This window comes from Lithobates pipiens, unplaced genomic scaffold (genome assembly GCF_037356315.1).
Source record: "Lithobates pipiens isolate NorthernLeopardFrog02 unplaced genomic scaffold, aLitPip1_a1.2 Scaffold_1, whole genome shotgun sequence".
In the NCBI taxonomy this organism is placed as follows: Eukaryota; Metazoa; Chordata; class Amphibia; order Anura; family Ranidae; genus Lithobates; species Lithobates pipiens.
In genome coordinates, this window is record NW_027507685.1 from 19,103,022 (window position 1) to 19,130,352 (window position 27,331).

At 40.2% G+C, this 27,331-nt stretch overlaps 1 protein-coding gene across 1 annotated transcript in view; it reads right to left on the bottom strand.

The window, feature by feature from the left end:
• The window catches only part of TRPC5 (transient receptor potential cation channel subfamily C member 5), a 425,360-nt gene that overhangs the window by 231,244 nt on the left and 166,785 nt on the right, over window positions 1–27,331 (bottom strand). Inside the window, exon 2 of the mRNA XM_077480887.1 lies at window positions 9,053–9,451. Within this exon, the coding sequence (XP_077337013.1) occupies window positions 9,053–9,430 (378 nt within the window). The 5' untranslated portion in view covers window positions 9,431–9,451. The remainder of the gene's footprint in view (window positions 1–9,052; window positions 9,452–27,331) is intronic.

Sequence of the window (27,331 nt, forward strand, 5' to 3'; positions counted from 1 at the left end):
GGAAAACGCAGCTTCGCATTGCATGCTATTATTGAGATTATGATCTACCAAAGCCCCCAGGTCCTTCTCCACCATTGATTCCCCAGTTGTAACTCCCTTGTATGTATGATGCATGCATATTCTTAGCCCCCAAGTGCATAACTTTACATTTATCAACATTAAACCTCATTTGCCACTTCGTTGCCCAATTAGACGTTATTCTACTGTATAGCTTAGTGTCATCTGCAAAGACAGAAATGTTACTTTTAATCCCAGACCCTATATCATTTATAAAGATGTTAAACGTAAGGGTCCCAGCACTGAACTTTGGGGTACACCACTGGTAATTTTGGCCATTCAGAGTAAGAGTCATTAACCACTACTCTCTGAACTCTCTGAATTTTAGCCAGTTTGCTATCCATTTACAAATCGATCTTTCCAAGCCTCTAGATTTTACCTTACATATGAGCCATGTGTAGGAAACTGTGTCAAAAACGTTTGCAAAATCCAAGTATACCACGTCCACAGCCACCCCTCTGTCCAAGGTTTTACTTACCTCCTCATAAAAAGAAATCAGGTTTGTTTGGCAACTTCTGTCTTTCATGTGTAACGGATGACATTTTGGACAAAGTGTCATTCATGTGTAAATTTAGTTTTTGCCTCAGAACAGTAGTGGGGTTCTGAAGGTTAATTATGTAGGTTAACTTTGACATCAGTTTGGCTGGGCTGTGTTAGAAGTTCTGCTTGGTCATGTGTACAGTGAGGTGCACATGACAAGACAGAATCAGGCCTGGTTGGACGGTTTGGGTATCAGCTTCCTCGGAACCAATCAGTGGGTGAGCTGGGCCCCGCTGAGGAGTCTGGGGAGGGGTACTTAAGATGTTGAAGTCACGTGTTCAGTAGGAGTTCGTGAGGCCTGAGCGGTCTGTTCTTGTTACCTGGACCAGGGTAGCCCCACAAGGCGTCCCGGTCATGCTTCTGTTGGTTACCCCCAATAGACCCGCCTGGTCTGGGGTAGGGATCCATCTGTCTCGGAACTGGCTGGTCCGAGGCGCAGTAACTAAGGGAGGATTCAAGGTGTCCGGGTGTGCACTTGGCTTGGAGGGGCACCACAGCTTGTGAAAGTGACCGGGGAAGGACTCTTCGGAGGAGGGCCAACAAGCTGGCATCTTGAAAAGTGCCTGGTTACTGAGTTGGGAAGGACATTGACGAATCCACACTTTTTCCAGTACTACAAGGAGACAGAGAATGTTCCAGGTACTGAGGAAAAAGGTTCCTGTTCACTTTCAGTTACAACTTGTTCAAGGTCAGAGATTTTACAAGTTCTGAATCAAAGTGCTGACTGCCCTAATCTCTGGCTAGAGATTTTTTCGGCCTTGAAGTGCCCAGCTGCCAATGGCTACTCTCTGGGTGGTATTAGAGACTTTGTTATGTCTGTAGTTCAAGGTGCCTGAGTAATTCACCCTTGCCCTCTGTTCCCATACAAGACTGTGTTGTTGGATGTTACCCCTGCAAAATAAAACCTTTCAAAAGGACTTTATTGGTGTCAGCGTCCACGTTGTTGGGTATCAACCCTGGGAACCCCTAGACATGGAAAAACAAGCCAAGCTGAGGTAACCGGTAAGCCCAATAAGTCAAGGCCGCCCTGCAAAGGGTTATGGCCGCTACACATGAATCCATGCTGTCTGTTGCTTAAAATATTTTTTTCCAGCAAGAACTCGTCTATGTGGTCTTTTAACACTTTAACTAAAACTAAAAGGTCTATAGTTACTTGGTAAAGACTTTGATAACTTTTTAAATATGGGCACCACATTAGCCCTGCGCCAATCCAGTGGTACCATTCTAGTCATTAACGAGTCCCTAAATATTAGAAACATTGGCCTTGAAATGACAGAGCTCAATGCTTTTAGGGTGGATGCCATCTGATCCAGGTGCTTTATCCACCTTTATTCTGTCAAAATATTTTTGGACCATATCATTTGGAGCTGTGTCACTACCATCCCCATTATGGACATGAGCTCCCCCATGCTACTTTGTATACACAGAGCTGAAGAAAGTATTTAATAAATTGGTCTTCTATTTGTCCCCAGTCACCCACTCTAGATTATTTTGTAAAGGGCCTAAATGCTCAAACCTGACCTTTTTACTATTAATATATTTGAAGAATTTTTGGGGGTTTGTCCTACTATCTTTTGAAATCTGTCGTTCATTTAGAATTGTTGCGTCCATGATGTCCTTTTTACATATTCTGTTATTTTCTTTGTAACATTTAAACAATGATAGTGTTCCTTAATTTTTATATTTTTAAAAGCTCTCTTTTTATTATTTATAGCCATTTTAACTTTGGCCGTGAGCCACATAGGTTTTATATTTAGCCTTTAAAACTAAAAAAGATTGTTTGTTGTCATATGTTATTCATCTATTATTTCTATTTTAGGTCAGGATTCACCTGGACACCATAATATAACACGAACATGGTTTTAAATATATATATATATATATATATATATATATATATATATATATATATATATATCTATACAAGTGAAAAAGTATTTATACACCTTGACATTTTCCACATTTTGTCACGTTACAACCAAAAACGTGAATGTATTTTATTGGGATTTTATGTGATAGACCAACACAAAGTGGCACATAATTATGAAGTGGAAGAGAAATGGTTTTCAATATTTTTTTACAAATAAATATCTGAAAAATGTGGTGTGCATTTGTATTCAGCTCCCTTTACTCTGATACCCCTAACTAATATCTAGTGGAACCAATTGCCTTCAGAAGTCACCTAATCTGTAAATAGAGTCCCCCTGTGTGAAATTCAATCTCAGTATAAAAAAATCTCGAGCTTTGAACATCTCATGGAGCACTGTTCAATCCATCATCCAAAAATGGAAAGAGTATGGCACAACTGCAAACCTACCTAGACATGGCCATCCACCTAAACTGACAGGCAGTGAGAGCTTTAATCAGAGAAGCAGCCAAGAGACCCATGGCAACTCAGGAGGAGCTGCAGAGATCAACAGCTCAGGTGGGGGAATCAGTCCACAGGACAACTATTAGTCATGCACTCTACAAATCTGTCCTTTATGGAAGAGTGGGAGAAGAAAACCATTGTTGAAAAAAAGCCATCAGAAATCCCGTTTGCAGTTTGCAAGAACCCATGTGGGGAACACAGCAAACATGTGAAAGAAGGTGATCTGGTCTGATGAAAGCAAAACACTATGTGTGATGGAAAACTAACACTGTATATCACCCTGAACTCAGCATCCTCACCATGAAACATGATGGTGGCAGCATCATGTTGTGGAGATGCTTTTCTTCAGTAAGGACAGGGAAGCTGGTCGGCTTTGATGGGAAGATCGATGGAGCCAAATACAGGGCAATCTTAGAAGGAAACCTGTTAGAGTCTGCAAAAGACCTGAGACTGGGGTGAAAGTTTACCTTCCAGCAGGACAACAACCCCAAACATACAGTCAGAGCTACAATGGAATGGTTTAGATAAAAGCATATTCATGTGTTAGCCCAGTAGAGTCCAGACCTAAATCCAATTGAGAATCTGTGGCAAGACTTGAACATTTAAATTCACAGACTCTCTCCATCCAGTCTTACAGAGCTTGAGCTATTTTGCAAAGAAGAATGAGCAAAAATGTCACTCTCCAGATGTGCAAAGCTGGTAGCGACATATCCAAAAAGACTTGCAGCTGTAATTGCAGCGAAAGGTAGTTCTACAAAGTATTGATTCAGGGGGCTGAATACAAATGCACGCCACACTTTCCACATATTTAATTGTAAAAAAAATTGAAAACCATTTATCATTTTCTTTCCACTTCACAATTATGTTCCACTTTGTGTTGGTCTATCACATAAAATCCCAATAAAATACATTTATGTTTTTTTGGTTGTAACATGAGAAAATGTGAAAAATTTCAAGGGGTGTAATTGTCTTTCTGTCATATTGACCTAGCTGTTTCTTTAGTTTTTATGTTATTGCAGATGAATGAGTTTTGTCTTGCCACAGACTTCACTGACTTATTACTTGTTCTAGTCTAGTTCTAGTCTAGTAGCTCAAAAAAGTATTTAAAGTAGAACTTCACTCTGCAAATTAAGTTTGAGTCAATGTCTCCTCCCCTTCTCCCTGAAACTAGGTGGGTTTATCTTGGTTTATTTCGTTTTTTTTCTAGGGCCCCCTTTTTCTAGGGAAACTCCTATCGCATATTTTAGGAGGCTACTTGAGCCAATTCATAGAAGTCTCACACCTTTTTATCTTTCTTCATATTATAGTCCTGTTTGTTGTCATTTGTGACAGATTTTAACTTGGAAATTCCTTTAAAGCGGTTGTAAAGGTAGAAGTTTTTTTTTATGCATTAAGGTAAAAAAAAAAACTTCCGTGTGCAGCCCCCTCCCCCCCCTTTTTACCTACCTGAGCCTGGTCTTGATTCAGTGCTGTGTCGAACGGTTCTCTCCACTCTCTCCCTCCTCATAGGCCAAATTAATAGCAGCGGGAACCATTGGCTCCTGCTGCTGTCAATCAAATATCGTGATGAGAGAACGGGGGGGGGGGGGGGGGAGGCAAGCCACACTGACTCTATCAATAGATGCAGACAGGGAGGCTCAGGATTGAGCCTGAAGGTGTGCTACAATAGGAGGCGGCTTCTTAGTTGGTATACTGAGAAGAGGAGTATCAGGGCCTCTGTGTGCAATACCATTGCATAGAGCAAGTAAGTATATCATGCTTGTAAACCTAACTTTTTTGTTTTAGTTATCAATCACTTTAAGATGGCCATACATAGATCAAAATTTGGCTGGTTCAGCTCATTTTGATCCATGTATGGGCAAGCTGGTTGCACACAAGTGACTATAGTTGGCAACACTGGTGATTGTATTCTAACAGCAGGGAAGGTCTCCCACTATCAGATTACAATACCACAGGGGGAAGGATTCCTCCATCCACCTTGAATGTGTACATGGGGGAATCTGATAATTTTTTTCTTCTTTTTTTTTCCTGGCGGTTGAACAAAATAAAATGCCCTAAACTGCATCGGTCAAAAACAATTAAAGATGATCGGTTCATATGGAATATTGCAGTCAGTAAATTGTTCTTTATGTAAATAATCCCCAGCGTGGCTGATTAATGGCAAGACAAATGTCTTGTTGCCCACTGCAGCCAACCAGCTTCCCACTGTCATCCCTAAAGAATGTGTTTGAAAATGAATCAAGGATTCTGATTGGTTATAAGTGGCAACAGGAAACCTAAGTTTAGCACACTTTTCATGTTAGGTTTTTCTGACCATTATTATATAGAGAGAGGAATGATTTTCTTCATGTGTTTTGTAGGCAACATGAAAGAAACATAATTACCAGCCCTAAATCTTATTATGAACCATAGAAAAATAACATATCATGACCAATCAGTTTCTTCCTTAATAACTAATTTATTTATCTCATTCAGGGTAGGTATAATTTAATGACTTAGCTCCAAAATTATCCCAGTGGAGGGAGCCTCTGAGGATTCTCCTGCAATGCAATCCAAGAACATTCATTAAAGTCATTTTAATGCAATCTACGGATATTAATTAGCATTGCTTTACACTATGGCATGGAAAATATGTAAATAAACCTAATAGAAAGGACCTCGCTAGGGACTGCCCTGATATATTTATAGATTTTAAACTGCATCTTGGCAATTTTAAAATAAAAGGACATGCACAATTTGCCTTTTTCATCTTTCACAATGTAAGCATGAACTTTGTGCTAAAGTATGTAGAATGTGCATTTTATTTGCTTGGAGTCCAAAGCTTTACACTTTACTTAAGCCTAGTACACACAATGAGATTATCGGATGAATGATCTCTTTTTTTTTTTTTTGGATGCTAATCAACATATCGAAAAAGATTAGGTGACTAAAGTACGAAAATTCTCGTACAATAGAATAAAAATTCAGAAGTGATGTAATGTGTTGTAGTGTATTTTGGATGCTAATCACCATATCGAAAAAGATTAGGTGACTAAAGCACAAAAATTCTCGTACAATAGAATAAAAATTCGGAAGTGATGTAATGTGTTGTAGTGTATTTGTATTGTATTTTAGGATGAAAACTGTACAGATTAAACGGAAATTGTATGATCTGGTATCGTACAAGTACATTTTTTGTGTTTGTCCCTTCAGATTATGGTAAGATTGCGATACTTTTTGTACGCCATTCTGATCGTGTGTACGAGGCTTTACTGAACTTCAGCTATGAACTATTGGAAAATAACTGTGAAAATCATGAATAGCGGTTAAAGAAATCTTGCCACATGGTAAATAAGAGTAATTTGAGAGGCTGATACTGAACAGTCAATGGGAACAACAGAATTTACATCTTGTAGTTTTACTAATAAACTATCCATTAATGCTTGGCAAGTGGTAACATATAGTTATGTAGCATAATATATATTTCCGGTAAATGAGAGCCTTAATCCTTTTGAGCACCAGTAGACAGACTAAAGGAATTATATGGCATGGGAAAAATGCATGCTTACGACTTTGGTCTATACATCTGTTATTTCCTTCACTAACATTTCAACAGTAAATATTTTAAGTAGCTATAGTTGTTAAAAGCAGACTTTGTCAGGGTGTGACTTGACACCAGAATAGTATGGCTGCTTTAGCTCAAAGCTCTGTTCTGGACCATCTCTTCCCTCACAACCAACAGCAACTGCAGCCTTTTAACACACCTGTAAGGACCCTCTACTACCCAGCTATGACCAGGGGATCAACCGCCCACCACCAAAATGAGCCCACAAAACCAAAACAGCTCTAAAACTTCTTTCCTGGTGCTAGCAAGGAGAAAACGCAAAATGGTGCCAGAGCCCACACCCTGCACCCGCTGTCACATTTTAGAGCTGACATCAGTGCCTACTTCATGGATTTTTTTCTCCTGGACACTTTACAGGAGGAACAAACACCTTGGCCGCTTCGCCTTCATCCTTACCTTTATCAAATCAAGGGGCATGCATCCCCTGCAGAAGATAGCACTCAGCACACACTAAAAGTCACTCTAGCTGCATTCACTACCACAGATGAGCCTGCTTCTAAATACATAAGGAGATGTTGCTCTTTCTCAAAAATATCAGTAAGCCCTTGTACACACGGTTGGAGATTCAGACGGAATGTGTCCTATCAGACCGTTTTGTAGGATAATCCAACTGTGTGTGGTCTCCATCAGACTGTTTCCGTCAGAGTATCCGACGGACCAAGTTTTCCAACTTGTCCGTAAAATTTTCTGACAAAATGCTCCGATCTGACATACTCTGATCATGTGTAGCCTACTCCGACGGACAAAGTGCCACGCATGCTCAGATCAAATTCCTAGACCAAAGCTCTTGGCTACTAGCCTGAACGTAGTCCCGTTGTAACGAAATAATGTCATCACGTTATGTACAATCGGATTTTCCGACAACTTTGTCCGACCGTGTGTATGCAACAGTTTCGGGCAAAATCCGTTGGACAAAATCCAACAGATTTGGTTGTCAGAATGTCCGACCGTGTGTACAAGGGCTAAGATCTGCACAAAGTTTCTCCAATTTGCATATTCAGGTAGAATAAATGGAGGAAAAGGCTAACCATACTGAATGAAAACTATGGGAATATACAGCTGACCAAAATGAACTAGTACTGTAGATGGTCAAAATTAGCACACCACGGATATTAAAGTGTTTTTTACCCCAAGTCTAATTTTTAAACACTTTGTGATTTAATTCTTTTATTTGGTGTGTTTAATTGCTATACATGTTGGTCAGCCAATCAAACTGGCTCATTTTGTTGCATCACTTTTGGGTGGAGCATTTAAATAGCTCAGGTTTGGGGCTACATTTTTGTTGTGAACAAGCACAAGTTATCCGTGTGAAACTGGTCTACCAATGTTCCTGTAACGTCCTGTCTACGTCCTTTGGCACTTTGACAATAAAGTAACTATTCTACAGAAGTTCTTCCTTCCATGGTGTGTGACCACTCTTCTTTTTCTTCAATAAAACTGTACACACCCAGCTCAGATTTCTTTTGGCACGTTTACAAAGTATTACTTCATTCTATTTCTCATCAATGTAATGACTAAATTTTTGCCATTTCCTGGCCGGCAGAATCTCAATGGTGAAAATGCTTTTTCTTTTAACCATTCTTTACTTTTTTTGAATGCTCTAAATCTCCCTTCCCACACCCCATCTATTATTTAACATTTGCTTTTATTTTATGCTTTAGGAAGTGTCTTGCTGTTTATAGTCTTGTAAGTCAAATTATAACTGCACAATGCAGTCGTGTCTTTTCTCATGATCATGTGCATCTAAGACCTCTATATATATTGCACATTATAATAAAATTAGATACTGTAGGTCCTTATTGATGCCAAACTAGGCTGAGTATATGGAAATGTTTGCTTGTGAACATGATTTACAAGCAACAGAGAAAAGCTGTTGAAAGCAAAACCCATCTCCAGTTAATTCAAATGTTAAGAAGAAATGGCAATGTGCAGTAATACATCACAAATAGAAAGCAAAAAAAAAGATTTGCATATAGTGCAGATTTTTAGACAGGTTGTGGTGAGACAGGAGCATAAAAGATCTAAGATCTCCGAAAACCACTTGGTTTCACAGTTGGGACTTTATACCATGTCATCACTTCTATCATAAACCAAAACATGAGGGGTTTATTACTCATTTAAGACTAGTGACTGGAACTATGGAAAATATTTTTCAAAAAAATGATATGCCCCCGGGCCAACTGCACACCCAGGGCTGCTGGTTATTATAACTATTAGGGCTTGTGTTGCTTTTTTTGCATCAGAACTGCTTCTCTCTCCATACAATTCAATAGTTGATGCAGCATATAAGGTGGTCAAACACAGGTCAGAAAGAGGTCAACTGCAGGTCAAATTCACAGTCAATGAACTGCAAATGATCTAAGAAGCACGTCAGACTGTTGTCAAATGCAAGTGTTTTTAGAAGGCTCTGTAAGTCAAATGATCTCTTTTCTATACATTTATCCATTGAGCTTCGTTAACAACTCTGTATTGTTACCCACCTGTTTTTCTCCACTCGGTCGTCTGTAACTTAGAAGTAGTTCCACAGCTCCCACCACTTCCTTCCTTATTGCATACAACAGAGCATCGCCCACATATACACTGTGACTGAGTAAAAGCTCCATGATTTCCAAGTTCTCGTTCTCTATGGCTATGAGAAGAGCACTGCGGCCAAGTGGATCCATGCAGTTGATGTTGATATTGTAGTAGATTTCGGCTTCTGCCAGAGCATGCTTGACGCTGGCATAATCTCCCTTCTCCACGGCAATGAGGTAGGCCTTTTCTTCCAGTGATAACTCTGCTTCTGCCCGCACAATCTGCAGAGGAATCCGATCTCTGTAGGGTGAGTAATTCACCTTTTTGTAGTACAGCTGGGCCATTGTTCATAATGACATTACAACCTGTAGGACAAAGTGTAGAAGAATCGAATCATTAAGAGAAGCAAATTTAAAAGAATAAATTACAGACATGAAACTCATAATTACACATTTATAGGACCACATAAAAATGACTTGTTCCTTACAAACTTGTTATATTTACTGACAAACGTGAGTAGAGGAGAGCCGATTGGCTGCTCTCCTAACGGGGGGGGGGTCTGTCCTGATTATTTATCAGCACAGCCCCCCCTCGGATGCCCGCCCAGGACCACCAGGATGCTGCCAGGACCATCAGGGATTTTCACCACCCTGGACCACCAGGTATGCCACCCTAGACCACCAGGGAAATGCCAATCAGTGCCCAGACAGCTGCCTATCAGTGCCCACCCCAAATGCCTGTAAGTGCAATCAGTGATGCCTATCAATGCCATCTATCAGTGCTGCATATCAGTGCCCATCAGTGCCACCTATCAGTGCCCAGCAGTGCCCATCAGTGCCTAGCAGTGCCGCCTATCAGTGCCACCGATAAGTACCCATCAGTGCAGCCTTTCAGTACCCATCAGTGTCGCCTATCAGTGCCCATCAGTGCCACCTTATTAATGCCCATCAGTGCTGCATATCAGTGGCACTTATCAGTGCCGCCTACCAGTGCCCATTAGTACTGCCTATCAGTGCCCATTGTCAGTGCCCATCAGTGCCACCTCATTGATGCCACCTCCTCTATGCCACCTTATCAGTGCCCGCCAGTGCTGCCTTATCAGTGTCCGTCAGTTAAACAAAGAAAACAGAAACAAAAGAAAAACTTTTTTTTTCAAAATTTTAGGTCTTTTTTTATTTGTTTAGCAAAAAATAAAAACCCCAGAGGTGATCAAATACCAACAAAAGAAAGCTCTATTTGTGGGAACAAAATGATAAAAGTTATTTTTGGGTGCAGCGTAGCATGACCGCACAATTGTCATTTAAACAGCGACAGTGCTACAAAAAGCTGAAAATTGGCTTGGGCCAGAAGGGGGTGTAAGTGCACTGTATTGAGGTGGTTAAGGAGCCTGGAAAGCATTGCACCAGTTATCAGCAGATCATAGATAGCATGGCTCAGCCTCAACCCTCATCATAGGATTTGACTGACAGCAGCATGAGCCAATGGCATATGAGAGCAGGGAGAGCTGCTACAGATGGGCGCAGTGCTGGATCAAGTGAGGACTCAGGTATCTATAAGGGGGGTTAGGGGGCAATACAGGTACTGGAATTTTTTTTACCTTAATGCAGGAAATGGTAAATTGGTAGCCATGATAAAATAGTTTGGTTAAACACCACTGGATATACAGTACAGTATTGAAAGCATTGTATAAATTATTCCACTCCTTTGGTCTCCACGACTGTACTCTTCATTGGTTCTCATCCTACCTATCCCATCACACCTTTTTTTTTAACCAATAAAAGTTTATTGAAGCATTTGACATCACAATACAGTGCAATAAAAACTAAGAGACAGTCGTGGGATCAAACCCACAATGCACAGCAAATCATATCGTTCAGTCCTAGATACCGTTACAGAGTGCCTTATATTTCGGTAACATTAAGCATCATGGAGGGGAGGCCCGAGGAAGGGGGGGACCCCCTCCCAACATAAATCAGGACCTCTGTAAATGCGGAATCTGATGAGGTAATCGACTAAAAACCCCCGATGGTCCATATAATAAGATACTTGCAAATGGTGGGGGTGAATTTTAAGTGTCTATAAGGAAAGGGAAGAAAAGAAAGAAGGGTTGGGAGTAAAAGGAAAGGTGGTGAGCACCCCGCATTGGGGGAGGTGCGGAACAGAAAAAGCGAGAACCTGTCAATAACTTGTCTTGAGTACACTAGTTGGCTTCAGAACGGCAACAGAGATGTTACATTATAACCGTCACATAACCCCAATTCAAGATGTGAATTAGTTGAGAACTGAAATGTAGGGCTTAGCTTAATTCACATGAGACCATCTTACTACTAAACAGACATGTACATAGCTAATTAGGGATTCAACCGCTTTGAAGTTTCGCAAAAGCATCAGAGTATTTGAAGGTAAACCAAGGTCTCCACAGTCTGTGAAATTTGTCAGTCCGTTCGGTAGCCATCGCCACCGTTTCTTCCATTTTATACAGGGAGTCCACCTCTGACAGCCACTCCCTCAAAGAGGGAGGGCACGTGGACTTCCAATGTCTGGGAATAATCGCCTTAGCAGCGTTCAGCAAGTGGCGCACCATTGATTTTTTGTATTTGCTTAACGAGTAGCTGGAGATGTGGAGTAAGCAGCATTCAGGGGTAAGGTCAATGCCCGTCTCTGTGATGGCGCGAATCTGCGAGAAGATCCCGTCCCAGAACCCTTTAAGGCTCGGGCAGCTCCACCAAATGTGTATCATATCACCGCCATCACCTCCACATCTCCAGCAGGATTCTGACGTGCCTCGGAACCATTTATTAAGTCTAACTGGTGTAAAGTACCAGTTCGTCAGGACTTTATACGCCGTTTCTTGTGTGCTAGTGCTTATAGAGCATTTGTGTGCCAATATGCATGCATTACTCCATTGCTCGTCCGTAAAGGTCTTGGAGAAAAACCTCTCCCAGTCCAGTTTATGTCTGGTCGAGCAGTCAGTCCTGGAGGTCTGTAGCCAATTGTAGATCAGGGATGTCGCCCTTCTCACTGGTTCACCCGTGATGCACAATTGTTCGAACCACGTTTGTTCTCTCAGAACATGCGATCTGTTGGTCGCGCAGTGAATATAGTCATGTAGCTGTCTGTACTGCCAGTAAGTGAAGTGTTTTGCCTGCAAGTCCTGTGCCAGGGCTTGAAAGGTCTTAAGTTTGTTCCTCTCCAAGCAGTGTGTCACAGTCGTGGGTGTCCCATCAGCCTTATGTGGGAAAGACACCGTAGAGTGCCCAGACGCAAATGAAGAATTGTGAGCTAAGGGTGTCAATGGACCCGGCGTAGATGCCAGTCCACACCGACGTGATGCTTCCCCAAAGACTTCCAGAGTTGGTCCTATCAGAGGGTGTGTTACAAGCATGGCCGGTCTAGCCTCCTTCACTACCCACGGCAGGAACCTCAGTGGCGTATCTGACAGGCCAGCTTCCAATCTCACCCAGTCTTTAGTCGTGGCATGGCAGTTCCAGTCCAGTATGCGAACCAAGTGTGTCGCATAGTAGTAGAATCTGAAGTTTGGAAGATTGATACCCCCTTTTACCTTCGGCAAAGTCAAGGTAGAGAAATTAATTCGGGGTTTCTTGTTGGCCCATATAAAACTTCTCACTAATGCTTGCAGGTGAATGAAGAACCGTCTAGGCAACTTAATGGGAAGTGTGTGAAAAAGATATAGTACCCTCGGCAATATTGTCATCTTAATAGCAGCCGCCCTCCCGAACCAGGACAACGGGTGAGTGTGCCATGCCCGTAGGTCCTCACGCAGGTCACTCAGAAAGGGTTGGAAGTTTTGTGCGTAAAGACTGTCTGAGTTGGGCGTGAGCCAAATTCCCAAATATTTGAGTTTGTGATCTACCCACTTAAAGGGACAATTAGACTTGGCAGTCCGCAGGCACGCAGGACCCAGGATCCCATCACACCTTCACTGTCACTTACAATTCTACCTCCTCCTCTTCCTTTTTCTGTCAGGGTCCCCAGGGTTCTTTTCTTGGACCTCTCACCTCTCTTATTTTTAAACTACACCTCCTCCCTGGGTCATCATTTCTATGCTGATGACACCAAAATCTATCTTTCAGACTTTCTTATGCATCACTAATTTACTGACAGACATAGCAGAATGACACACCACTTTCTCCAAGTCAATCTGTCCAAAACCAAGCTCAAAATATTTTCTCCACAATTTGCTCCTTCCCCAGACTTCTCTGTCAAGATGGATGGCACAACTATCAGCCCATCCCCGCTTGGTGCTAGGCATAATCCTGGACTCTGAACTTTCCTTTCAGCTCCACATCCAACTACTGACCAAATCTTTGCGGCTCAACCTTCACAATACATTCAAAGTACTCCCTTTTTAATGTCACCACAAAGCTTCTAATTTACTCCCTGGTTATCTCTCACCTCCACTATTGCAACTCCCTCCTCATGGGATTAGCCATCCCTCCTTAAGCCCATCACAAAAGCTGCTGACAGATTCACCCTCCTTACCAACCACTCAGTGTCTGCTAAACCTCTCTGCCAATCCCTCCTTTGGCTCCCGCACTCCCAAAAAATAAAATTTTAAATACTAAGCAATCCATGACTCTGCCACCCAGCTACATCACTAACCTTGTCTCAAAATATCAACCAAATCATTCCCTTCATTCCTTCCAAGACCTCTTGCTTTCTAGTTCCCTTGTCATGCTTGCCATGCTTGCCTCCAGGACCTTTCTTGAGCCTCTCCCATCCTTTGGAACGTCCCACCAAAGTCTGTCTGAGTGTCCACATGTAGGTGACCCCTGAAAACCCTTCTCTTTGGAGAAGCTTATCCTGCCTCCACCTAACAACCGTAATCATATTTTCTCCATAAGCTCATCTCCCACAGTTATTACCTCTTGTATCACTTGACCGTCCCTTTTTGTTTATAAGCTCCTATGAGCAGGGCCCTCTGATTCCTCTTATATTGAACTGTATTGTAACTATACTGTCTGCCCTCATGTTGTCTCATGTTGTAAAGCGTGGCACAAACTGTTAGAGCTATATAAATCCTGTATAATAATAATAATAATAACAATGATTTCCAGACATTAAATAGTTTTTTAACCTTCGCTTCCGTGTTTAGATTCCATGTGGAATACATACAATCATTTTTCAAGAAATAATGAGGGATGATCAGGATAAATCCACTTATGTAAATTTGTGTTTTTAGCCATAAGGAGTTTCTTACAGCCTTTAGAACCTTAAGTCCTGGGAACATCCATCATGCAAAAAGTGCCCATTCAGGTGTTAAGGGTGGGAGGGCAAAATGCATTAGGTGGGAACTTCTGGTGACGTCATGATCGGCATTTGGCACGCACGCTGCTCTGCTGGTTTTGTACCAGTGTGACATGCTTGTTTGCACAGGAAACTTGGTGAGTGGGAAATTTGTGTTTTTAAATCTTTTTAACCATAAAACACAGTTACACTATGGAGATTTCTCTACCTCTTTATGTGGCCATTAACCTGCCATCTTATTGAGAGAAATGGAGGAGCTGGAGAAATGGCATCTGAGCATTCATCTGTAACAGGCACATTTACACTCATAATTTGGTGAGTGAGGGCACAAAAGGGGGGCATGGCACCGTAACAACATTTGGAGCACTGAATGCACTTTGAAGAAAGCACTCTTGCACTTTGTTGGGAGGACTTTGATGATATTTTGCACAACGGAATTTTATGAACTAATCTTTTTTATTTTTTATTTATGGTGTATATGTATGAATTGTATAATTTAAAGGGACAGCACTGGGGATCTGCATAAATATCATTTAAAGGGACCACACACCTTTTTTTTTATAGCAGCAGCCCATGCACATTTTATTGTTGTTATTATTTAATAGAAACTGTTTTCTACCTTAGCAAAGATATACAAATATTACATATAAAAATATGCATGTCTTTTTAAATAAATCTAGTGGACGTGCCTCAGTTTGACTTAATATGGCCATAGATGGCCATAGAGCGATACTTTACTGCTTTCTGTTGTAGAAATATTATCTAATTTTTATGCAGACAGCCAGATAGTCTCTTGTCTACAATGACCTATGGTCACAATTTAGTCTAGGGCTGCGCATTTTGCTTACAGGGGAAATGATAGACAAATCCTCTTGGGATGCTCCTGGCTGTATGCTAGCTCAGTAAATCAGCCTTGCCATCTGCAATGAACATGAATGCCAGTACTGCCTATATCTAGGGAATTGTGCCATCATGACACACTGGTCTGTAATCTTCTCCTCAATACTGCATTATAAAATTCTTTTTAATAAGTAAAATATTGTACATAGGTAATTGTGATTATTTTTAGTTGAAGCGAGGTTTAAATTTTAGCTAAAGTGTGAAGGAAGCAAAACACGTCTCTAAGGTTTTCTTTGGGCCTGTACAGCTTCCCAAGTGTTTTAATAGTAAAGAAGTAGGTTTATCGTTTCCTGTCTGTGTTATGTAATGAAAATTTTCACACTTCAAGTAAACCAAAATGTACTTTTTTTTAGCTTTGAGCAAACTGATAATGAGTTAGAACTTCACTTGTGTTTATATTGGTATTTTTTTGGATATTGGGAGTATTATCGCTCACATTCTTTGTGATCACTGAGACAGAACATGAGCATAACCACTTCAGGAGGGGCAAAGACTTTTTGGCAGGGGTTTGTTTTTAAGCAGAATGCTATAGTGCATTCTGTTTTGTGTGCCTAAGATCCTGCATGTGTGAACAGACAGTCCCAGCCTGGGACCTCGTCTGCTAATGTGTTTCATCTGCAGCCTCTATGATTAGGTCCAGACTTGTGGGTGAAATGCATAAGCGTACAAGGTCATAGGTAACCAGCATTTGAAATTCATTTGGTATGCAACCACCTTTGGATTTGTGCAGTCTGTGGGGCATAGATGAGCCCTTGCTGATGTTTAGCACTCAAATTTAGGGTTACCTAATTTGGGGGTTGGAACCAGCATACCCTATACTTTTGGAAGCATTTCAGCCACAGTTTGATATTCTGTTTTATGACTAAAATTGGCAGGGGCCTGGGAACTGCAGGAGGTAAGGACAATGTTGAGCTGCCTATGCACCACATTATTAAGTGCATCTCATTATTAATATTACTAGCATCTAATATAGATTGTTGGTGTAGGTTAATGTCAAACATAAATGTATGCAACACTTTGCTTTTACCTTTCATTGTTAAAATAGGTGCTTCTGGTGATATCAATTTCTGGTACCACTGAATGTCTCTCTGAGTACTGTCTAATTAACTTAATCTATGAACTAGGGCTGAGTTGCAATGAGCTAGAAGAACTATTAAATGTGTGTTTTGCTACTTAGAATGTACAGTTATGTTATCTCCATGTTTCTGATAGGCTTTGGATAATCAACTATGCCCTGATAAAGTGGCTTCCAGATTGGAGGATGACACAAGTTCAAGATCACTTGTAAATTATGACATAATTGATGCCATTATGGCCATATAAGAAGATCCTTCTAAGAAACTATTACAACCTAATAAAGCTTATTCACATGGGCAAAATAAATAAATAAAATGCTGCGTTTAGATGCATACAGCAGATAGTTTTGTACACATCTAAATGCAACACTATAGTAATCAATGAGCCTATACAGTACATACAGCTACTTTCACACAGCAGCAGCTGGTCCATTAGGGGCGCAGGGGTGCCGCCCCTCTAATCTTCATGCCGGGTGCTGAAAGCATAGATTTCTATGCGTTTCTTTTTTTTTAAGCACATGATTAGAGCCTGATGCTCTAATTGGCTTCAAAAAGGTTGGGCTCAGGGTGCACTGCGCCTCGAGCTTACCCACTTGTAACATTAGTGAATCAATATTCGCTATTGTCTTCTGGCTTCTTCACCCGGCCAATCAGGACAGGAGGCAGGTCCTAAGACTGGATTGGCTGACAGGAGAAGACAGTGTTCCATCAGAATAGGCGACCCGACATGAACCTCCTCTCCCACCCAGATGCGTATAGATGTGAGTACTTTAGGAGTGTATTTTACGGAGGATCTTAGAACCTTGCTTTCATGTAGGAATTACACTTCTAAAAGCAGCGAATAGATAGGTAGAATTGTCATTTATCTCTGATCAATTTTTGGCAAATTGCTAGATGGAAGGAACTCTGTAAACTCCATGCATGTAAACTCTATAATTGCGAGAGATTCTTTTGGGGGAAGGGATCAAACAATAAATAATAATAAAAGGATGAATATATGCAGCGCTAAAAGCATGAAATTATATAGATGGCCGCAGTCGGCACATACAGCGTCATGGAGCTGGGTGAAGCTCTGACGTCACAACACTGTACGTGCCGACCGCGGCCATCTTTGTGGTTGAAAACCTATGACAGACGGTAGCTTCTGACATGCCTGCGTTTATTTAATGAATTTTGAGTATTCTGGCTGTTTTATATGAAAATTCACCCTGTTTTACATGCTACACCATGAGAAGTTGCCTTCTTGTATTCTATGCTTGTACCTATGGATTTGCCATGTGTTGAGACTACAAGATCCAGCCATCTACTATCCAAGCAAAATGGTGCCGTGTTGTTATGGATGTATTATGCCCATCTGACCACCTGTAATTCAGTGGTCCATTTTCTTTGGTAAGAGGCCCGGTGTGTTGATGTTCCCTGTTTACACCATGGGTGTTTCCAGTTTTTTTCCCCTGAACAATGGACTCTTACTTTATATTTAATGCTTTTAGCGCTGCATATATTCATCCTTTTGTTATTTATTGTTCCCCTACAATTTATGTCAGCTGCATTATTAGTATTAGCGCAGTGATTCATTTTACATTTATAATAAATAATAATGATGATACCACATGCTATGCTTTTACACATTTTTGCTTCCAACACTTTGTAAAATAAAGAAAACCACTATGCAAAAGATTTCTTCTCCAGTGTTCCTGGCTTTGACAGACTAGAGTCAGTGAACTACAAATTTTAACCAGTAAATCATGAACCTTGACTTAAATCAGTAAGACACAATTAAAAATAGTAAATGTTCAAAAGACATGAACATATTTTGTTTTTATTTAAGAAGTACAGACACTTTATGAATCTCTGTACTTCAAAAATAAAAAGTAAGACTTGCACCAACTTTTTTTTTTTACCTGTTATAGAACTAACTTTTTGCACCAGAAATCACTGAAAATTTCCATTATCAGAATGCCCACTTTAATCTATGCTTAACATAGACCATTACATGCAGAATAATTTTACAGGGAACCTGAGTGGGACTGTAGCCTTTTTTTCACATAATTCTAAGCTTCAACATTTGTGCAGGAGTGCTTAAAACCAGAAAACCTGGTGTCAGTAAATTCAAGCCAGCCCACATAGGTAAATTCCAGCATAAGCACCTCTGCAATCATATGTGTATGTGCATAGTTTCCTCACAGAGTTGTGCATGGTCATGTATCTGTGCACAGGTACGATGTCAAAACATCACTTCCACCCATAGCTCTTAAATGGACATTTTTTTTAATTTTTTAAATGACAATATTTTTTTTATTGCATTTTAGTGTAAATATGAGATATGAGGTATTTTTGACCCCAGATCTCATATTTAACAGGTCCTGTCATGCTTTTTCTATTACAAGGGATGTTTACATTCCTTGTAATAGGAATAAAAGTGACACAATTGTTTTTTTAAAACAGTGTAAAAGTAAAAAAAAAAAAAAAAAAAAAAGGTAAAATAAATAAGAAAAAAAATGTTTTAAACATGCCCCATCCCGCCCAGCTCACGTGCAGAAGCAAAAGCATATGTGAGTAGCGCCCGCATACGAAAACAGTGCTCAGACCACACTTGTGAGGTATCGCCGCGATCTATAGAGTGAGAGCAGTAATTCTAGTCCTAGACCTCCTCTCTAATGCAAAACATGCAACCTGTAGAATTTTTGAAATGTTGCCTATGGAGATTTTTAAGGGTAAAAGTTTGTCACCATTCCACGAGCGGGCGCAATTTTGAAGCGTGACATGTTAGGTATGAATTTACTCGGTGTAACATTATATTTCACAAGATAAAAAGAAATTGGCCTAACTTTACTGTTATCTAATTTTTTTTGTGTATTTAAAAAAATATAAGTGTGCTTGTAAGACCGCAAATTCAATGTGACAGAAAGTATTGCCATTCATTTTATTCTCTAGGGTGTTAGACATTTTTTTTATAATGTTTGGGGGTTCTAAGTAATTTTCTAGCAAAAAAACCTGTTTTTAAATTGTAAACAACAAATCTTTAGATGACGCCCTGTGGGAGGGCGAAATGCATTGACGTGACACACTTCCGGTACTGATGTAATTTCCTGTCTCGTGGGAACGCTAATGAATGGTGTTTTCTGCATCCTCTGATCATTTCAATGCCTAATTTTAATTTACTTTTGTAAGTATAACCTTTTATGCGCAATAAATTTCCAGTCTGAACATACTTCACTATTGGTCCCCCCTTTTTTCTTCCTTTTTTGGTTACCCGTTTTTGTATGGCTGAGTATTAACGTTAAAGGATAGTTTATCGTCTCATCAGTGAACCTGCCATCCTGCAACATCCTCTGGATATTGCTATAAGGCTATTTTGACTCCCAGACTGCAAAGCTGGGTGTCATTGTGATTTGGTAAGTGGGGACACATGTGGGGGTGTCTGGGTACACCTGAACATTTTTCTGCAACATTTTCTCTGCACCTTCTGCACACCAGATGTGAAGCATTTCCTGCATTTTTTATTTGTGAAGCACATTCGCAGTTTTATATGGACTTTGTTTTTTTCATCACTTATTATGGATTTTTGTTTGTGAGCGCTGTATTCATATTTTATTACTATGTCCAGGTGTCTAGCACTTTGTGTATAGCAGCTTCATTCATTTTTTTATCACCCAATTTTTATCACACCATCAGCGAGTTTATATATCTAGATTATATATTTTCCCAATGTTGGGTATCAAGTTACTCGGCGTAACATTATCTTTCACAATATAAAAAACAATTGGGCTAACTTTACTTTTGTCTTATTTTTTAATTCAAAAAAGTGTATTTTTTTTAAAAAAAGTGCGTTTGTAAGACCGCTGCTCTAATACGGTGTGACAGAAAGTATTGCAATGAGCGCCATTTTATTCTCTAGGGTGTTAGAAAAAAAATGTATAATGTTTTCGGGTTCTAAGTAATTTTCTAGCAGAAAAAAATGTTTTTAACTTGTAAACAACACATCTAAAAAAGAGGCTCGGTCCTTAAGTGGTTAAGAATAGAGCCATTTAGCAAGGATGCTCAAAATCTAAGTTAAGTAATAGAATATAAAATATGGCACACTAGCAAGAGGGAAAATACTGAATGTTTTTAAAAACCCCTGAAATGGCATCCAATTATTAAAATGGGTAAGATAAATAGATATGTTCAATATTTGGTTTAATGTCTAGGTTTACAGTGCAGTGTGGCGTAGGGTGATTGGTTTTTAGCAGAAGGTAAGCTGAAGGTTGTCTTCACCCAAATTGCTGCATTCTGACATTCAATTATAAACACTCAATCCCATTTGGATGTTGCCAGCTGTTCCTTCCTTTTCATATTTATGAGACTCTAGTGTTGGCCTTGATGTGCTTCCAAAGCTAATTAAAGATACAAGGTATGCTGGCAGACCACACTGTTACCTAAGTGTGCAGCACTGGCCATTAGCCCACTTGGAATTTAGTTTTCTATGATCAACAAGTAGACTCAGTGATGAGCTTACATGGTAATTTTGAAAAGCCAAACACTGCATTGGATAGCAGCCCATTTCATTCTTCTTTTCTCAGATGCTTGGCAGTATCTAGACAGCAAGATGATAATCAATGTTTCCAGTGACACTGTTAGTGTTCTTAATAAATACATTGTTTGGCACAGGAGCAATTTACTTCACAGATCTACTATAATGGATGATGGATAAGATAGTGATACATTAACAGAATATACTCAAATATAGTTCTAGGAGACCTTGGATGAAACAACACACGTCAGACTGGTCATTTAGGGCAACTTTTACTATAAAAGGAAATCCTGTTAGTGATCCCTTTGGGGCTGTATTCTCTGCTGGTCATATATTTCATTATAAGGTGCGTGTGTTATTTTTAACCTGTTAACTAAGAATGTAGCTACATAACCTTGGGAACAGCTAAAAGGAATAGTGGAACCATACTCATTTGACTTTTCAGTGCCATACATTGTTTGTTTGTCAGTGTCTTTTCTTTTTAGATTGGATAGATGGTTATCAGAACTGGCCTTATTATTGACAAGTGGTTTCAACAGTGCAATTGGGGAAGGATATTTTACAATTATGTTTTCTGGGGTTCTATGTGCAATGTGAGGCGAACCTTAATGACACCCTTGTGAGCAAGAAAATGATTTACATTTTCAGACCAGAAGTGGCAGGAAGATGTACCTCCCCTGACGTAGGAATACTGGGATAAGTGTCTGCAACAAAGTCTTTTGTGTATGATCCCTAACAGAGACAGGTTTATACAGCTTAACTTCTGCATCAAGCTTACTATACACCACAAAAAACCCTGAACAATTTACCCATCTATTGGCCCAATATGTTATAAGTGCCACACGGGTCATGCTACTGGTTGTAACAGAAAAGGCTGGCCACCACCTAACGTTTTATATCCTATAATGTTCTCTATCCCATATGAAAGGATTTGCTAAAATTGAAACAGCCTACTTTACCCACGTTACACAGGACGGGCAGCAATTAATGGGGGTCTAACATTATACAAATGTTCATAGCAAAAATTGTCTTAAAAAATTGGGCAAAATATGGGCTAACTGCAGTAATGGAAAGGGGGCTAACAATTTAAACATACAGGTATATAAATATACTATATACATATATATATATCTTCTGTATGGGCTGCTTCCACAAATGTGTTAGGGATATATCCATAGCCTGGGTGTCAATCGCTGAATGAACTTTCTCATTCCTGGGTTTAAGTGACTCTTACTCCCCTGCCCTTTTTTTATTTTTTCCTCTTCCTCTCTCCCATTCTCATATGCAAGCTACTCAACGGATAAGGTAATGTCCTCCTTATTCTTTATGGTATATTTATAAAATATACCATGGTATATGTCCTAACTACCAGATTAATACATTTTAAATGCAATTTACCTTTGTACCAATGTCTTTTCAGATGCTGTGGAAAAGGTGTTGCTATCTGCACTTTGTTGTACCTATGCATGTTTTATTTAGCAAAAAACTTCAATAAACTTAACTGTTAAAAGAAATGTTCATAACTTTGCCTTCATACACTATAGACCCTGTAGCAATTCTCGTTTCACTAATCCTGTTGCTACATGCACTCTCAACTTTTAACTCCACTAAAAAATGTCTTTGTTTTGGTTACATTGGTACAATTGTCTTTGCAGGACAGAGATATGTTGGAGTTGATTTACTAAAGGCAAATACAGGCATACCCCACTTTTAAGTACACAATGGGGTTTATTTACTAAAGCTGGAAATTGCAAAATCAGGCTCACTTCTGCATAGAAGCCAATGAGCTTCCAGGTTTTATTACCAAAGCTTAATTGAACAATCTAGGGTTAGAAGCTCATTGGTTTCTATGCAGAAGTGAGCCTGATTTTGCACTTTCCAGCTTTAGTAAATAAATCCCATTGTGTACTTAAACCTGGGGTATGCCTGTAGGCTGTTCACTTGGCAAGTGAATTTTCCCTTACATTAATGAATGAAATAAAGTTCTGCTGATATCCACCATCCAATTAAGTGCAAGGAAGAGTACCGTTTATTTTTTATTTCCTTGCACATGATTGAGTAATCATTGTGAATTTTCACCACATTCACTAAGCTAAGGGACAATTTCCTTGCAAAGTGAATTTGCTATTTAATATGCCCTTAGTAAATCAATCCCATTGCATCACCTACTGTATGTATGAATCCTAGACTAGACTGTGTATCAGTGACTCTTTATTTGTACAGTATGTAGTAGAATAAATTTGTAATAATGTACTAATTCAAGGAAGGACTAGGGACAGGGCATACAGGGGGACTCGGGGAGCAACTGTCTATAGGTCACTGAGGTCAGCAGGCCAACCATATACACAGAAAGGTATGTTCTACCCCTCCATATTTGGGAGATACCTGCTCCTGGAAAAGGCCAGAAAATAAACTCAGAGCAAGGCCTGGCTCAGGAAAAGAGAGAGAAATTGACACCTGGGAAAAGATACACCAAGCTGGAAAGTAGCTGCATTTGTATGGTTTTAAATGCAATGAAAGTGTATGGTTTACACGCAGAAGACAATGTTTCAATCTGCCTTAAGTTACATTGGTTTTTAACTATTATTTACCAGATAACTTTGAACCAGAGGATACTGGTGTGATCTGCTTTAGGGTTATAAGGGTCTAATGATATTTGGGCACATGAAAAAGTGTATGCGGTGACCATGTTGTTCAGGTCACAATTCCCCCATGCCATTTTGTCATAAGATGAGACATAGCTGCAGTAACCTACACCCTCCCTCTACCTTCAATTTATACAATTAACAAGCTCTTATCGGTACTTTGATAGGATTAGCAGAATCCAGCCACAATGCCCTCAAAAACTGTCAGACTTGCAAGCCTGAGTAACTAAAATCCTAACAAATACACATCCCAGTCTCAGTAGTATCAGTTGTTTAACAGTCGTAAATAGCTCAGCTGGTGGAATGGACAATACGCATTCCTGATTGACTGGTTATTAAAAAAGACTCAAAAACTTCAATGTATTTCATAATTTCTGAAATAATAACAGTACAGCCAGGATAAGGACATACTTACCTCCATTAGTTAATTAGTAGTTTTTTGAGCCAAAACGTCACTCCCCTAGGAGGAGAACCAACTCAATTTCTCTCCTAGGTGAACATATTCTTTGTACTACCTTTTTCTGTAAACATTTTATTTGCACCATTTTTTACGTTTTCATTATTAGTCAATATTTTGAAACGTGTTAAATTGTCTTTAATGCCCTAATGCGTAGTTCAAAAGACCCCTGTCTCTTGAAGAGCACTACTGTAGTATAAATCTCTGAATATGCAAAACAAAACCAATGAAATTCCCAGCTCAATTTACCAGCCTGCTAACCAACCAAATTGGCCTGTATACTTTAAAAACAGGGGTTTAGTTTGCACACATTTGCAAATACATGCGTGAGCTACAGAGCTCTGTCAAGGCACCCCAGTATCTGTAGTCCTAGCACTAAATTTTGAGAGCCTCCACAGTGGAAGCACATGCATTCTAATGGATAGACAGAGGTTAGGTGAGCCTGGAGGGAGCCCGCCCCTCCTTAACCACTTTAAGACTGCCCACCGCACATATACTGTGGCAGGGCTGCTCTATTGTGCAAAATGACTTACCTGTACGTTGTTTAATGCAATAGATACTGTGGGAGCGTGCAAGCGGGTCTGGTGGACTCGATGTTCACTGGCTACCCACGATCGCTGCACAGAGAGGCACAACGGGGACAACACTGAGATCTGCTACTCCTAGTGATCAGGAACAGTGATCTCTGTGTTGTCCCAGTGAGCTCAGCCAACACACACCTAGAACACACCCAGGGGACACAGTTAACCCCTTGATCACCCCTAGTGTTAACCCCTCCCCTGTCAGTGTCATTTTTAAATTGATCAGTCCATTTTTTAGCATCGATCACTGTAATAATGTCCCCAAAAAGTGTCATTTGGGGTCAGATTTGTCTGCCACAATGTAATCTAATCACAATCTATCCCCTTTTTTGTAGATGCTATAAGTTTTGCCCAAACCAATCAATATACAGTGGTACATTGGATTACAAGCATAATTTGTTCCAGAAGAATGCTTGTAATCCAAAGCACTATATCAAAGCGAGTTTCCCAATAGAAGTCAATGGAAATTCAGATAATTCGTTCCACAGTGACTTCTATTGTATGCAGTATCACATGTGACCAGAGGAGGAGCGCCGGAGACACTCGCAAAGACTCAGAAACTGGTCGGAGCTGCTCGGAAACACTTGAGAAGGGAGTGGATTTCAGTGCATCCGAGTGGCTCCGAGTGTCACCGGTGCCCCCTCACCTCTGGCCTAATGTGGTACTGCACACTCTAGAGGCTTGAATCCTGCTCGTTTTGTGAGAAAACACTTGCAAAACTGAATCAGTTATTTGTCACAAATTGGTGAAAAAGGCAGTGGCCAGACCCACGTTTGTCACATGGGATATTATTGTTAACCCTTTTTTTATCAGCACTTTGTAAATTTGTGAAAGAGTAGATTGTGTATCAGTGACTATTTTTTTTTTATGTAGTAGAAGGAAGGAACTGTCAATGATCCCTATAGGAGGTCAGCAGGCCAACCACATACACAGAAAGATATACTCTACCCATTCATAGTTTTTTGTTTTGTGATAATAAGCCAAGCAATTCCTACAACAGGATAAGTTAAAAGTCTAATATGGGCTGTGTGTACTGAGCAGCAGAGATGAATTGTCTAACTAGGGAAAAAAAATGTACCTTATCTGCTTCTAACTAAATAGAAAAAAAAATAGAACTATAAAATTATGGGTAGGTGAAAGGAATCAGGATAATGAAAAAAAGCAAAAGAGATGGCCGGCTTGAAGAGATAAAATAAAATTACTGGATGTGGTTAAAAACCTAAAAAAACACCAGAAACCCTGAATTATTTTAATCATGAGTGGAAACAGCAGCAGCTTTGAGGGCATTGTCTATTTGAACTAATTCTGCTGTATTATGCTCCCAGTGGAATGTGTAACACGGCAGAAAGAAGTCATGTATTGGTTATTATGTGTCCTCCTGAAATAAATCACATCTGATTCCTACCTTATCCTTTAATCCTTTCTTTTACCAGACGTTCATAAACTTCTTACAATGCCTCAAACAGGAGAAACTATTTAAAAGGAAATCATGTCTTTTCACCAGACATTTTGAGTTATTAATATTTTGCTATTTTTAAAATGTTTTACAAATGTTTATATCTCTGTATCTCTTATAGACAAATGTCTATATCTCTCAGTATTTATGATTTATACGTATATTTATATAGAGACTGTGATGTGGGATGTTCCGGGTGCTTCTGGGCATGTAGTTGTGTTATTTGGGGCTCTTGTGGTCTAATAGTATAAGTATGAAGTAATGTCAGTGAATTTAGCAGTTACAGCAGTCATTTTAGAAGGCAGTTTCTGTGAAGTGTTGCAAGCAAACTCCAGACTGTAAGTGGTCATAAAGGTTGTCGGTGAGGCTGCAGCTCAGTTGGTTGTAAACTAGGTGTTCTAGATGTTTAAAGTTAAATGGAAGCACAGAGATAAATCGTAAAGAGGAGCTCCAGTTCACCCCCAAAAAATTTTAAGTCTGCAGCTACAAATAATGTAACTACTGGCTTTTAATATAAGGACACTTACCTGCAGGGCTCAAGTCCTGCAGGAACGCATGGGAACGGAGTTCCTGTACTTTTTCCACACCAGGAACTCAGTTCCCATTAGCAGCCGTGTCCTGCAAGACTTTGAAGTATATGAGCTGTGTGGCAGGTGCTACACCAGCAGCCGCCGACACAGCTCGCAATAGTAAGTGCCGCACACCTGACCATTCAGGCATTGCCAGTAGGGGGCCCCATGACAGCTTCCGCTTGAATCTACCTGTCAATCACAGCTAGCTGACGGGTAGATCAGGTCCCTGCTGCTAAGAGATTGTATTTAGTCAGACCTCTCGCTCCTCCCGCCGGCCCCTCCTGATTTTCTGTCTCCTCATCTCCCCCCCCCCCCAGTCTCCCGCATACTTGCTCTGTGTGTCCCGCTGAATCCCCCCCTCCTCTTTCTTCAGTGCCAAATGATGAGAGAGCCCAGAGGAGGAGCACAGCTATTCTGCTCACATGACATGCAGGGAGAGAGGTGAGCTGAGGGAGGAACATCAGTTTGGGGTGGTAAGCTGAGCACAATACCTGGAAAAGTTTAATGCCAGGAGCGAAGTTTATGTGGAAATATGTGAAGGGTTGGAATAGCAGCGAGTGTGTGTTGGAGCCCTGCAGAGTTTGCAGCCCCCCAAGCTAACATACATCTCCTAAGCTGGAACACATCACTATCTCCCTAAGCATCTGTCCAGATAATGAGCAGTTCATTTATGACCTTTCCGTTTAACCCTGTGTTATCCAAACTCTGTTCAATGAAAAGTGTAAACTCACCACATAAACACTCTATATACAAAATAACATTCCCCAATAAAGATCA